Here is a 12198-nt window from a genome sequence, read left to right as displayed (position 1 = left end):
TTCAACTGACACTGGAATGGAATGGCTGTCAGACATGTAGAGAAGCTGATTTTTATAAAACTGTGCCGTAGTCTCTTAATTTTAGCCAGAGCTGTATTATTTATTGATCATAACAGAGAGTAATTCATTGTTTGCAATGCCATAACTTAGTATTTTGTAGCATAACCTCTTGGTTTAATTACGGCACCACACCAACGGGGCATTGAAGCCACTAGGGTATTCAAGACATATTGAGGGATCTTGCTCCATTCCATTTGCAAATCTGCAAACAATTAATCTTTTAATCTTTTATAGTTATGCGTAAGGGCCCCAACTCGTCATCCTAATTCATCCCAAAGGTGCTCTATAGGGTGTAAATCAGGTGATGGCTCATCCATTGCAACAGGCGAACATTTTTTTCTTTGCCAACCAATTTTTTACTAAATTGAATGTGTGCTTTGGATCATGGTCTTGCTGGAATTTCCAGCCCCTGCCTACTTTGGTTTTACCATGTGGCAGCGTTACATTCTCCAGCATATCCTTGTACATGATGGCATTCATATTTCCATCAAGTCTATGCAGAAAGCCAATGACAGATGCAGAAAAGCGGCCCCAAATCATGACATTGCCACCGCCATGTTTCACTTTAGGTGTTTGGTACCTTACATCATTGTTTTCCAATTGGGTGGTATATATAGTGCTTGCCATCACTATCAAACAGATTGAACTTGGATTCAGCCGACCACAACACCTTGGATCAATCTGACTTTAGCCATTTGCTTTGTTCTTTGGGAAACTCATGTCGGACCTTCTGGTTCTTTGCAGAGATGAAAGGCTTCTTGACTGGAACTCCTGCATTTCAACCCTACTGCTCTTAGCCGTCGCACCACAGTTTGGTGACTCATTTTGTCCCCATATTCTTCATTAGTTTCATGCGAAATCTATACAGCACTCTTATGGACATCATATACTGACTTTTTCTTAATAATGTGTTCAACTTTGGAGGAAGTTTTCTGTGGTCGTCCACTTGAAGTTTTGTCAGCTGTTCCATAACATTCTTTTTCTTTTTTTATTATACGTGACACTTGACTCTGAGAGCAGTTGAATTGCATAGTTACCTATTTTTGGCTTTTGCCTGACTTCACTCTCAGAATAATAAGCTTCCTGACATCTAGTGATAATTTTTGTCTCTTGCTTTGCCATGTTTAAACTGAAAAACATACAAACAAAAAATTTAAATTTTAGACAAAATTCGACTACCCATGACAAAATATGAAAACATTTGGCCCAGCAAATGTTGAAAACTAACACAAAGGGATAAAACAATGTCATACACAATTTGCATCCTTGTAACTGACAATCATTTGCTTCAGGTTTACTAAAATCACCAGGATGATGGCATCACAACAATCAGACAGAAGTAATCACACTTTAAAAAAATGCTAAATTTGCCACTGTATGTGCAGCTAAACGTTTCCACTATATGTCATTATGGTCTTACAGTCTTAACCTAAATATACACCATGCACAAAACACAATGTAAGCTGCAGTTAGTTCTATAGCTATTTCACATACTAAGGAAAAAGTTATATTTTTGTTTCATGGAAAATATGCAGGGTTGGATTTGGACACAATAGTTACTGCCAACATGATACACTTCCAGCAGAATTGTGTAATACAGACCAAATAAATTAAATTGGAAAATAAATGAAAAATTATCTCTGTTGAAATAACTAATTCTGCAACTCTGACTGGTCAAACAGATTTCAATTCTAATTGGGAACAGCTCAAAGTCAAAAAGCCCACTGGAATAATTTTGTCTCATATCTTTTCCAAAATATGGAAAGTAAAAATGTGGTCTTGATGCAAATGAAAAACTAACAGGTTCACTATAAATGTATCCATAAAAAAAAGCTGTACTTAACCACTTAATGCATGATGTACTGTAATATTATGCAAATCAATCAGACACAATATACGGTAGGTACAAAGAAGAAGTCAGGAAATCCCCTGGTAAAAAAAAAATAAGTCCACATGGAAATATAGAATTAAGTATGAGTGTCAAGAATTTGAGATTTTGCATGATTTAGTAACTTGACACCAGGCTTGACGAGACATTAGTCCGTATTAATGTTCCGTTGAAAAATGCATGAAAGACTCCATAAGAATCAACCTCAGACATTCACATTGTAACATTTACAGCAGTAGATTGGCTGCTGATTTATTCTGTAAATTTATGAGAATTTTTACTTCACAAAGATGAAAAACAGATGTTTCATTTTAGTTACATAAAACCAAGTACCACAGGACATTACAGGAAAGCATACTGTCATGGTCCTCCTGCCAACATTAAACTAAACATACAGTAATTGTTGTATGATTGTAACAGTATAATGTAACGTAACTACTTTGGTTTGAATGAACAATGTAACAAATCTGTGACGTAACACAAAACTACTGTTTTATTGTGGCATCTGGATCACTGAGCCCTTCATAGGAATGCCGTTGGGTACTTACAATGTGCAATGTATGTCATATATTGTAGGATGGCACTGATCTTTTTCTGATAATCCTATATGGTCATCTGACCTCAGTGCATTCACCTAGTTTCAGAAATGGCACCACTAGGCTTCTGTATACAAGTAGTTGGTCTTTATAAGCACCGTTAAAAATAAAAACCTAAAAACATTTTAGGTTTTCTATCTAGTTTACAATTGCTCCAAGGATAAATAAAAGCTTGATTACAGTATACACACATGTCATTTACATGGCATATAGAGATAATTGAGATAAACTATAGCTAACTTTGGTTGAGTTTGTAAAATTTAACAAGTTTAGACAGAATAATGGTTGACTTCTAAAAATGTGTACATATTACAGTGCATTCATACAAAATGTTTTGAAAAAGTTACTAGCACCAAAAAAAGGTATCATAAATGTCTGGCTTAGTGAGTTTAGGTGGCATGGAAAACTTTGAAGTTACAAACCAGAGAAGTCCAACACAAGAACAACTTCAATGTACCTCTGCTGAAATTATCAAACATTTCAGCATCAAAGGCCGACTTCCATTCAATAAGGTCTCCAAGTTTACAATTGGCGCATTCACCATATGAAGGTAGCTCAGCTACATACTATGTAAGAAGCCTGAGAAAGTGGTTGTGTTGAGCTGGGATAATCATCCTGTACCTTGCATATGTCATGAGAAGAAAGTGCTTTTTATTCATAGAAAAACATATTTTTGAAAGGTTTGTACCAAAGCTATGAGAAATCAGTGAAATTGGGCAAGGAACATTCATGTCTACTTAAAAATCTTTGGTTTTTGCTGTTCTTTGGTTTGGCAAATTAATGAAGTAAGATCTTAATTTTCATTTTAAGAATGTCACCCAGTTCACCAGTGAGGTAGTCTCTGTCGTGTTTATCTTCAAGCTGGATAAGCTCTTTCTCCTTAAAAAGAGGAAAGCTGCTAATTTCTAGGTCAAAGACTCCGGAGACTGGCTTCTTCTTGGTCAGATGCAGGTAACTGACTCCATCTTTTTGATTGAGCCTGAATAAGCCGTCTTCATTTCCAGAGTCTATTACATATCTGTTGTGATGTTGCAATGTTGTGAGAGCTGGGGTGAGCTCAAGAATACGGTCTCTGGTGTTTAAATGGGAAATGTTAAAAGAAAGAATTGTTGTTTTTTCAAGGTCCCAACTTGCGAGGTTAACAAGGGTTTCCAGCTCAAGTTTCTCCTAAAAGAAAAAAAAATTAATCAGTAAAATTTGTACATACATAATCATCTTTACCTCTGTTCATACTGAGTTTGATTGCATCCTTTTATATTCTCATTTCCCTTTGATGGATAAAATAGTAGTCTGCTCTACTATGCAGGACAGTAAAAAAAAACATTGGACGTGATTAGAATGTATCTATTCCAAAAAGATCTGTTACAGAAGTGATGGAACCAGTGTAAACAAAGCTTTAATTACCTTTTCCTGCACTCAACTACCATCTCCGTGGACATTTTTGTGGCCAACAACATTAAAGGAGTCTTCCAAATTTGTAAAAAATTGACTAATGGCGCAAAATGTGATTGAAAAATTTAAAAAAAAACTATGTATCTGTTACATTCTCCTCCCTGATAGTCTTTGTTTACGCGGCTGCAATTCTGGAGTCCCGTCTAAACATGTTACTGAATCTACCAATGAATTCTTCTGTCTGGATGCTGAAGTTTACGGTATAACACCACTAAGGCCAATGATCAGCTTCAGCAGTTACCAGTGTCGACGTGATATCATCAATGCAGTAAAGTAAACAAAGGCTAGTGGGGAGCATGGGACCATCAGGGGATTTAACAGGTAATTAAAGGTTCTTTTATTATTTTATCAAAATTCTCATCCCATTGGACAGTATTTGGCTCATCATACGAAAGTTTGTGAATTCATGATACCATCAATGAAATGTAGCTCCTCAACACCAGCCGCACTCATGTAGCCCCTTACAAGGACACTGCCACCTCCTTGTTTCACTGTAGGCACCATGAATGTTTTTAAATGCATGATTCCTACAGTTAAACATTTGGCGCTGTATTTAGAAAGGGAAGCATGAGTGCTCCTGCTGTTGGGGAGCTACATTTCATTGATGGTATGTATTCACAAAAATATTGCTCTCTATTGAAAGAGAAGATGCTACCATCACCCCGTGCCCTTGGTAGACGTGCACTTTCCCAGCGTGACAATGATAAAAAACATACAGTACAGACCAAAAGTTTGGACACACCTTCTCATTTAAAGATTTTTCTGTATTTTCATGACTATGAAAATTGTACATTGACACTGCAGGCATCAAAACTATGAATTAACACATTAATTATAATGTATTTATTAATTATATATATATATATATATAATATATATAATTATATATATAATTATTAACTTAACAAAAAAGTGTGAAACAACTGAAATTATGTCTTATATTCTAGGTTCTTCAAAGTAGCCACCTTTTGCTTTGATGACTGCTTTGCACACTCTTGGCATTCTCTTGATGGGCTTCAAGAGGTAGTCACCGGGAATGTTTTTCACTTCACAGGTGTGCCCTGTCAGGTTTAATAAGTGGGATTTCTTGCCTTATAAATGGGGTTGGGACCATCAGTTGTGTTGTGCAGAAGTCTGGTGGATACACAGCTGATAGTCCTACTGAATAGACTGTTAGCTGCTTTTTTCTTGCCATAATACAAATTCTAAGTAAAGAAAAACGAGTGGCCATCATTACTTTAAGAAATGAAGGTCAGTCAGTCCGAAAAATTGGGAAAACTTTGAAAGCGTCCCCAAGTGCAGTGGCAAAAACCATCAAGCGCTACAAAGAAACTGGCTCACATGAGGACCGCCCCAGGAAAGGAAGACCAAGAGTCACCTCTGCTTCTGAGGACAAGTTTATCCAAGTCACCAGCCTCAGAAATCGCAGGTTAACAGCAGCTCAGATTAGAGACCAGGTCAATGCCACACAGAGTTCTAGCAGCAGACACATCTCTACAACAACTGTTAAGAGGAGACTTTGTGCAGCAGGCCTTCATGGTAAAATAGCTGCTAGGAAACCACTGCTAAGGACAGGCAACAAGCAGAAGAGACTTGTTTGGGCTAAAGAACACAAGGAATGGACATTAGACCAGTGGAAATCTGTGCTTTGGTCTGATGAGTCCAAATTTGAGATCTTTGGTTCCAACCACCGTGTCTTTGTGCGATGCAGAAAAGGTGAATGGATGGACTCTACATGTCTGGTTCCCACCGTGAAGCATGGAGGAGGAGGTGTGATGGTGTGGGGGTGCTTTGTTGGTGACACTGTTGGGGATTTATTCAAAATTGAAGGCATACTGAACCAGCATGGCTACCACAGCATCTTGCAGCGGCATGCTATTCCATCCGGTTTGCGTTTAGTTGGACCATCGTTTATTTTTCAACAGGACAGTGACCCCAAACACACCTCCAGGTTGTGTAAGGGCTATTTGACCAAGAAGGAGAGTGATGGGGTGCTACGCCAGATGACCTGGCCTCCAAAGTCACCAGACCTGAACCCAATCGAGATGGTTTGGGGTGAGCTGGACCGCAGAGTGAAGGCAAAAGGGCCAACAAGTGCTAAGCATCTCTAGGAACTCCTTCAAGATGGTTGGACGACCATTCCCGGTGACTACCTCTTGAAGCTCATCAAGAGAATGCCAAGAGTATGCAAAGCAGTCATCAAAGCAAAAGGTGGCTACTTTGAAGAACCTAGAATATAAGACCTAATTTCAGTTATTTCACACTTTTTTTGTTAAGTATATAATTCCACATGTGTTAATTCATAGTTTTGATGCCTTCAGTGTGAATGTACAATTTTCATAGTCATGAAAATATAGAAAAATCTTTAAATGAGAAGGTGTGTCCAAACTTTTGGTCTGTACTGTATGTTGTATTTGTTTAGAAAAACAGGGTCTGCTGATCTGAGCCCAATCACTCACCTATGCGGAATTCTGAAGAGACAAGTTGAGCATCACTCTCTACCCAGCATCCAGGCTCTAAAAGAGGTCATACAACATACTAGATGTGGTAGTTTTTGATGTGGGGTGTATTTATTTTTGCACTGACTAATTTGAGTAAAACTGAAGACTAATAATAATAATAAGTTATACTATTAACCTTCTTTCCATGCTGTGGGTTAGACTTGTCAAGATTTTATGAAATTGTTCTTGTGGTCAGTGAGATATTGATTAAAATATTACTTTTTAAAGGGGGTGTACTTATTTATGCTGAGCACAATTATATTTATGTATTTGATACAACAGGCTATAGTATGAACGTTATCTTGACTTCTACAAAGACTTTAAGATGGCCAAATATGAATACTGCAGCTTATTCAAAGTGGCACAATCAGTACTCTCCAAATAACTAGGATTTTGCTTCCTTCACTACTTATGTACTTATTCCATGTTCAAATCACATCCCATTGCTGCTGAAAGTAGGGTCCCAATCAATATAATTAAGTAAACCAACTAATATGTGTAAATCTATTCAAAGTTATCCACAGAAATCACTTTGTGTTTTTTTCAGTGAAATATCAAATATCTGTGTTATGAAAGAAACAAAATTACTATTAGTCAATACAAAATACCACAGCAAAAGCATCAAAGTTATAAATAAGCCAATACGTAGTGCATTTAATATCCCTGAGATCCATTTGCTGCAAACTAAAGATTCACAATTTTAACTTCTCAGTAACAAACAAGCTGCAATTAAGAAACAACCATAAGCTGCAAACTGCAAGGGAGATTATAGTGAGGTACGGACTTAGGTAATGGGAAATGGTCACATGACGTATATGGCAGTGAGGAGCGATGTGCTGCAGGATGGGGCTGAGGTGCAAGGTACTGCAGATCAGTACAGCATGTACAGAGGCTGAGACGAGCAATGCACTGCATGATTGGGCTGAGGGATGATGCAGTACAGGATGGAATGAATTGTAAAGGTGAACAAAAGTGGCAAGCAGCAGGCAACTGTATTGAAACTGCAATCTCAGACAGCAGCAGATAGTTGCACATCTGTACAGACTGAAGAGACTAAGAGAAGCTAGTATTGCACAGGCTCTCATGTACAGATATCACGTCGCCCTGGGAGACCTGCAGTTAGATGATCGCGTTGGGAAATGAATCTCACTCTTATTTAGAGACTGTGTGATTCATGTCCTGTTTTAAATGGATTGCCTTTCCTTCGGTGCTGAGAGGGTTAAGAACTCTTTCCATGCTAGCTGAGACTCTACAGCCTGATTCCTTTAAGCTGCAACTGCTCAATATTTACTCCCTCTCTATATATACAGGCTTTGCTTGTTTAGTAACTGCTGGTGAAAGATTTGTCTTCCTGTGCTGTGTGCTAAAGCTAAGTGGTTGGAGTAGAGTTGTTGTACAACAGCAAACCACAGAACACTACTATGTGTGTGTTTATCTCCTAGTCCTTATTCCCATTTAGTTTATTTCTCACTCTCCCTATCCTCCTCCCTATTGTTGGTTTGTGCTTTTGTATGATAGAGGTTTTATGTTGTTATCTCTGTTTTGCCTTTGTGCATTGTTTACCTTACTTTTCTGTCCTATGCCTCATGGGGTGGGGGAGGGGACAGATTAGGATTTAACAGGAGCAAGAGTTTCCCCGGACAGGGACGGTTAGAGTTCCAGGGTCAGTCTGAGGGCCCTCTCCTATACTGAAGACAGTCACAACATGACAAGAGAACACAGAGGAGGAGTTACATGAGCAGGGATATTTTATCAGACCCCTAGCTGCCACAGTAACCAATCTGCACATGCACTGGCACCACCTAAATGTTGCTATCAGTGATTGTAAAAAAATAATCTATTTAAAGAAAACCTGTCAGCATGATTGTGCACAGTAACCTACAGACAGTCAAAGGATTGTCACACTGGCGCTCGTGACAAACTGGGAAAAAGCTGCCGATACCAGACAGGTGCCGTGCCTACCCTGTCACACCCACAGGTGAACCAAAATAATCAAAAGAAATGAGGTATCGCGCTAAAACCAGTATGAATAACTTAGGGTACCGTCACACAGTGCCATTTTCATCGCTACGACGGCACGATTCGTGACGTTCTAGCGATATCGTTACGATATCGTTGTGTCTGACACGCTACTGCGATCCGGATCCCCGCTGAGAATCGTACGTCGTAGCAGATCGTTTGAAACTTTCTTTCGTCGTCTAGTGTCCCGCTGTGGCGGCATGATTGCATCGTGTGACACAGGTTGTATACGATGTGCGCACAGTAACCAACGGCTTCTACATCGCAAATACGTCATGAAATTATCGCTCCAGCGCCATGTATTGCAACGTGTGACCGCAGTCTACGACGCTGGAGCGATAATCATACGACGCTGCAACGTCACGAATCGTGCCGTCGTAGCGATGAAAATGGCACTGTGTGACGGTACCCTTATGCTTCAAGTTGTGTGATAACCTATTTTGCCCACAGGTAGCCGCTGATCAGACTGCCAAGAATAATGACAGGCACATGTAAAGATGAAAATGAACATAGACACTTACTGCGTCATGGAGAATAATGCCGCTGGGTGTACTGATCTGCGGATGTTAATGCTGAGGGTTTCAGACAATAGGACGACCGGAGACTTGTTCTTCCGTGTGAAAAGCCCGCAGAGCCAGAAGCACCCCGGCCGGTGGTGATCCTGGATGCGCGGCTGAAAAAATGGCCGACGCTGCTGTGCTGTGCAGCGTGTGACGTCACAAGGGCTACGGAGCTAGAAAGGGGCCAAAACTAACCAACGCGTTTCGAGGGACTACGTCCCTCTTCGTCAGGGTTACCGCCCCCTCCCTGTCGTCTTGTTATATATAGCTGTCTAGATAATCAGCCTGTTAACCCCCAGAGAACCGGACTTTTAGAAGGAATATATGACTGCACCATGAATGCAAATATGCACCAGTGGGTTATGAAGACCATAGGGCATTAAAACACATCTGTATTATGCTCATTATATAGATAGTACATGAATAGAATTGTGCATGCTATTATGTGATTACCCAAGGTACTAAACAAACTTTATTCATATGATTAAAACTAGAACTGGGTAAAGGGTGTATAAATAGAATTAAAACCGTACACAACTATATTAAATAGCTCCTACTTGATAAAAACATATAAAAAACCCTAAAATTGTAAATAGGACTAATACTTTATTTAGAAAAAATAATAAATAAATGTAAATCGAATTTTTATACATAAAAGGTATTTATATATATATATATATATATGTCTAAAATACCCCCCCATTGCTCAGATTAAAATGCATATAACTCTAACTCGTGGTTAAGGCCCATAGGGGCCAAACTATTCAAGTTAAAAATCCATTGGGATTCAACTCTAGACATTCTCTTAAGGTAGTCTCCACCCCTTTGACCATGAGGAACAGTCTGTATACCACAGAAAAGGACCCCCCTCAAGGACTGATTATGCTTGTCCCTGAAATGGCGAGAAAGGGGGTGTCCTAAAAAACCTTTCTGTATATTTTTAAAATGTTCCTTAATACGCTCCAATAGACGACGTTTAGTACGACCAACATATAACTTGTTACATGGACATCTAATAAAATAAATAACTCCTGAAGAAAAACAGGAGATAATATCCTTAATCTGAAACTCCTTGGTGCCATCAGTGTCAAAAAACGTGATTTGTCTTTTTTTTTGAAAGAGGTGTGTAAACAACCAAAGCAGCCACCACACGGTAAAAAGCCGGCCCCTATTTGGTTCGTCTTTTGGGGACACATTCTCTTGTTATTAACTTCCGTAGTGGGGGCTATAAGACTACCCAGTGTTTGGGCTCTCCTATATACGAACCTGGGGTGGACGGGGAGAAGCTCCCCTACTACTTTGTCTTTCTGCAAGATGGGCCAGTGTTTACGAATAATGTGAACAAATTTGTTATAGCCTGCATGAAATTGTGTAACAAATGGCAAAGTATAAATTTGCTCTGATATTTTACTACTGTTTGGGTCCTTTTTAGATGTTGGTTTAAACAAAGAACCTCTATCAATTTGGGCCAGCTCGTTTTGCGTTTTTTCCAACAACGGTCTGGGATACCCCTTTTCCAAAAATTTCTTAGTTAAAAAACTGGATTCCTTATGGTAATCTTCAATCGTGGAACAATTCCGCCTGATCCTCGTGAATTGCCCTTTCGGTATATTTGTAAGCCAAGCCGGAAGGTGGCAACTGGTAAGATGTATAAAACTGTTGGAATCAACAGTCTTCCGGTGGCATTTAGTACGTAATTGATAATTCCCCACATATATAGTGAGGTCAAGAAAATTAACCTCCACCGGACTTGTATGAGACGTAAATTCTAGGCCATAGGAATTGTTGTTAAGACCCAGAAGAAAGGTACTGAGCTCAACCTGGGAGCCTCCCCATATAAACAAAATGTTGTCAATAAAACAACGCCACATCACCAGACCTGGATATAGGCCACCTTCCTTATATATATGGGACTCCCATTTAGCAACATAAATGTTGGCATAACTTGGGGCAAACCGCGTGCCCATGGTGGTGCCCCAAGTTTGGAGGTAATAATGACCATCATATATGAAATAGTTATGTTGCAAAATGAACTTAATGCAATCCACAATAAAGGAGGTCTGTTCACTTGTATACATGCCCAAGGTAGTAAGGAAATGTTCGGCTGCTTGACACCCTTTGTCCTGATTGATTACGGTGTACAATGACCTAATGTACCTATTATATAATGTTTTTCCCACTTAATGGTATCTAAGATCTGTAAGGTATGACCTGTATCCTTTAGATATGATGGTATCATTGCCATACATTTTTGTAAGTGTACATCGACGTACCGCAACAAATTAGATGTTAAGCTATTGATGCCTGATATTATAGGTCTACCAGGAGGACGGGTGAGGCTCTTATGGAGCTTGGGGATATGATAGAATAAAGCCCTGCTTGGATCCTTATTCATTATAAACTTAAATTCCTTGGTGTTTAAAATGCCCATAGATTTGCCTTTTTGTGCCAGGACATTAAGTTTACTGATGAAATGTGAGGTGGGATCACTCATGAGTCGTTTGTAAGTTACTTGATCCTGTAGGAGTCGGATCGATTCCTCATGGTACATGGAACGGTCAAGAACAACTATCCCAACCCCTTTATCTGCAGTACGCACAATGATGTCCTGATTGGTTTGGAGGTCTTTAATAGCTTTCCTCTCTTGAGGTGTTAAATTATGTGGGGCAAATCTTGGGTGACTAGAATTAAGTCTCCTTATATCTTTCGATACAAGCATATCAAAAGTATGAAAGGCACTAGGGTATTCTTGAACCGGGTTAAACGTTGAAGGATTGGCCAAGCTCGTATGGCACACTCCTCCCTGATGTGTGTTTCCCAAAACCGATGGTCCCTTCTTTATAAAATACTTCTTGAGCGCAAGATTGCGTAAATATTTCTTCATAGTGATATATAAATTAAATGGCTGTGCTCCCTTCGTTGGTGCAAACTTTAGGCCTTTTTGCAGAAAAGAAGCCTCCCCAACTGATAATTGGTATGAGCTAAGGTTATATATTTTCTGTGGGGCTTCACTCTCAACACTTATTTTCTTTTTGGTGAATTTCCCCCCTCTTTTGCCTCTTTTTGTTTTAAAGGTCTGACCCGAAAAAAATCCCGATTGATCTGTGGGCGGCTGATTGGCC

At 39.3% G+C, this 12198-nt stretch overlaps 1 protein-coding gene across 5 annotated transcripts in view; it reads right to left on the bottom strand.

Annotated features, from left to right (window-relative positions):
* Positions 1-2162: 2162 nt before the first annotated feature.
* The window catches only part of FBN1 (fibrillin 1), a 408947-nt gene continuing 398911 nt past the window's right edge, over positions 2163-12198 (bottom strand). For all 5 annotated transcript variants that reach the window (XM_077263717.1, XM_077263719.1, XM_077263721.1 and 2 more), the window contains one exon: positions 2163-3711. In XM_077263717.1, coding sequence (XP_077119832.1) covers positions 3322-3711 — 390 coding nt within the window. In that variant the 3' untranslated portion in view covers positions 2163-3321. The remainder of the gene's footprint in view (positions 3712-12198) is intronic.

This window comes from Ranitomeya variabilis, chromosome 5 (assembly GCF_051348905.1).
Source record: "Ranitomeya variabilis isolate aRanVar5 chromosome 5, aRanVar5.hap1, whole genome shotgun sequence".
Taxonomy (NCBI): domain Eukaryota; kingdom Metazoa; phylum Chordata; class Amphibia; order Anura; family Dendrobatidae; genus Ranitomeya; species Ranitomeya variabilis.
The sequence above is the reverse complement of the archived record's forward strand: the minus strand, read 5'-3'. Positions and strand labels throughout refer to the sequence as shown.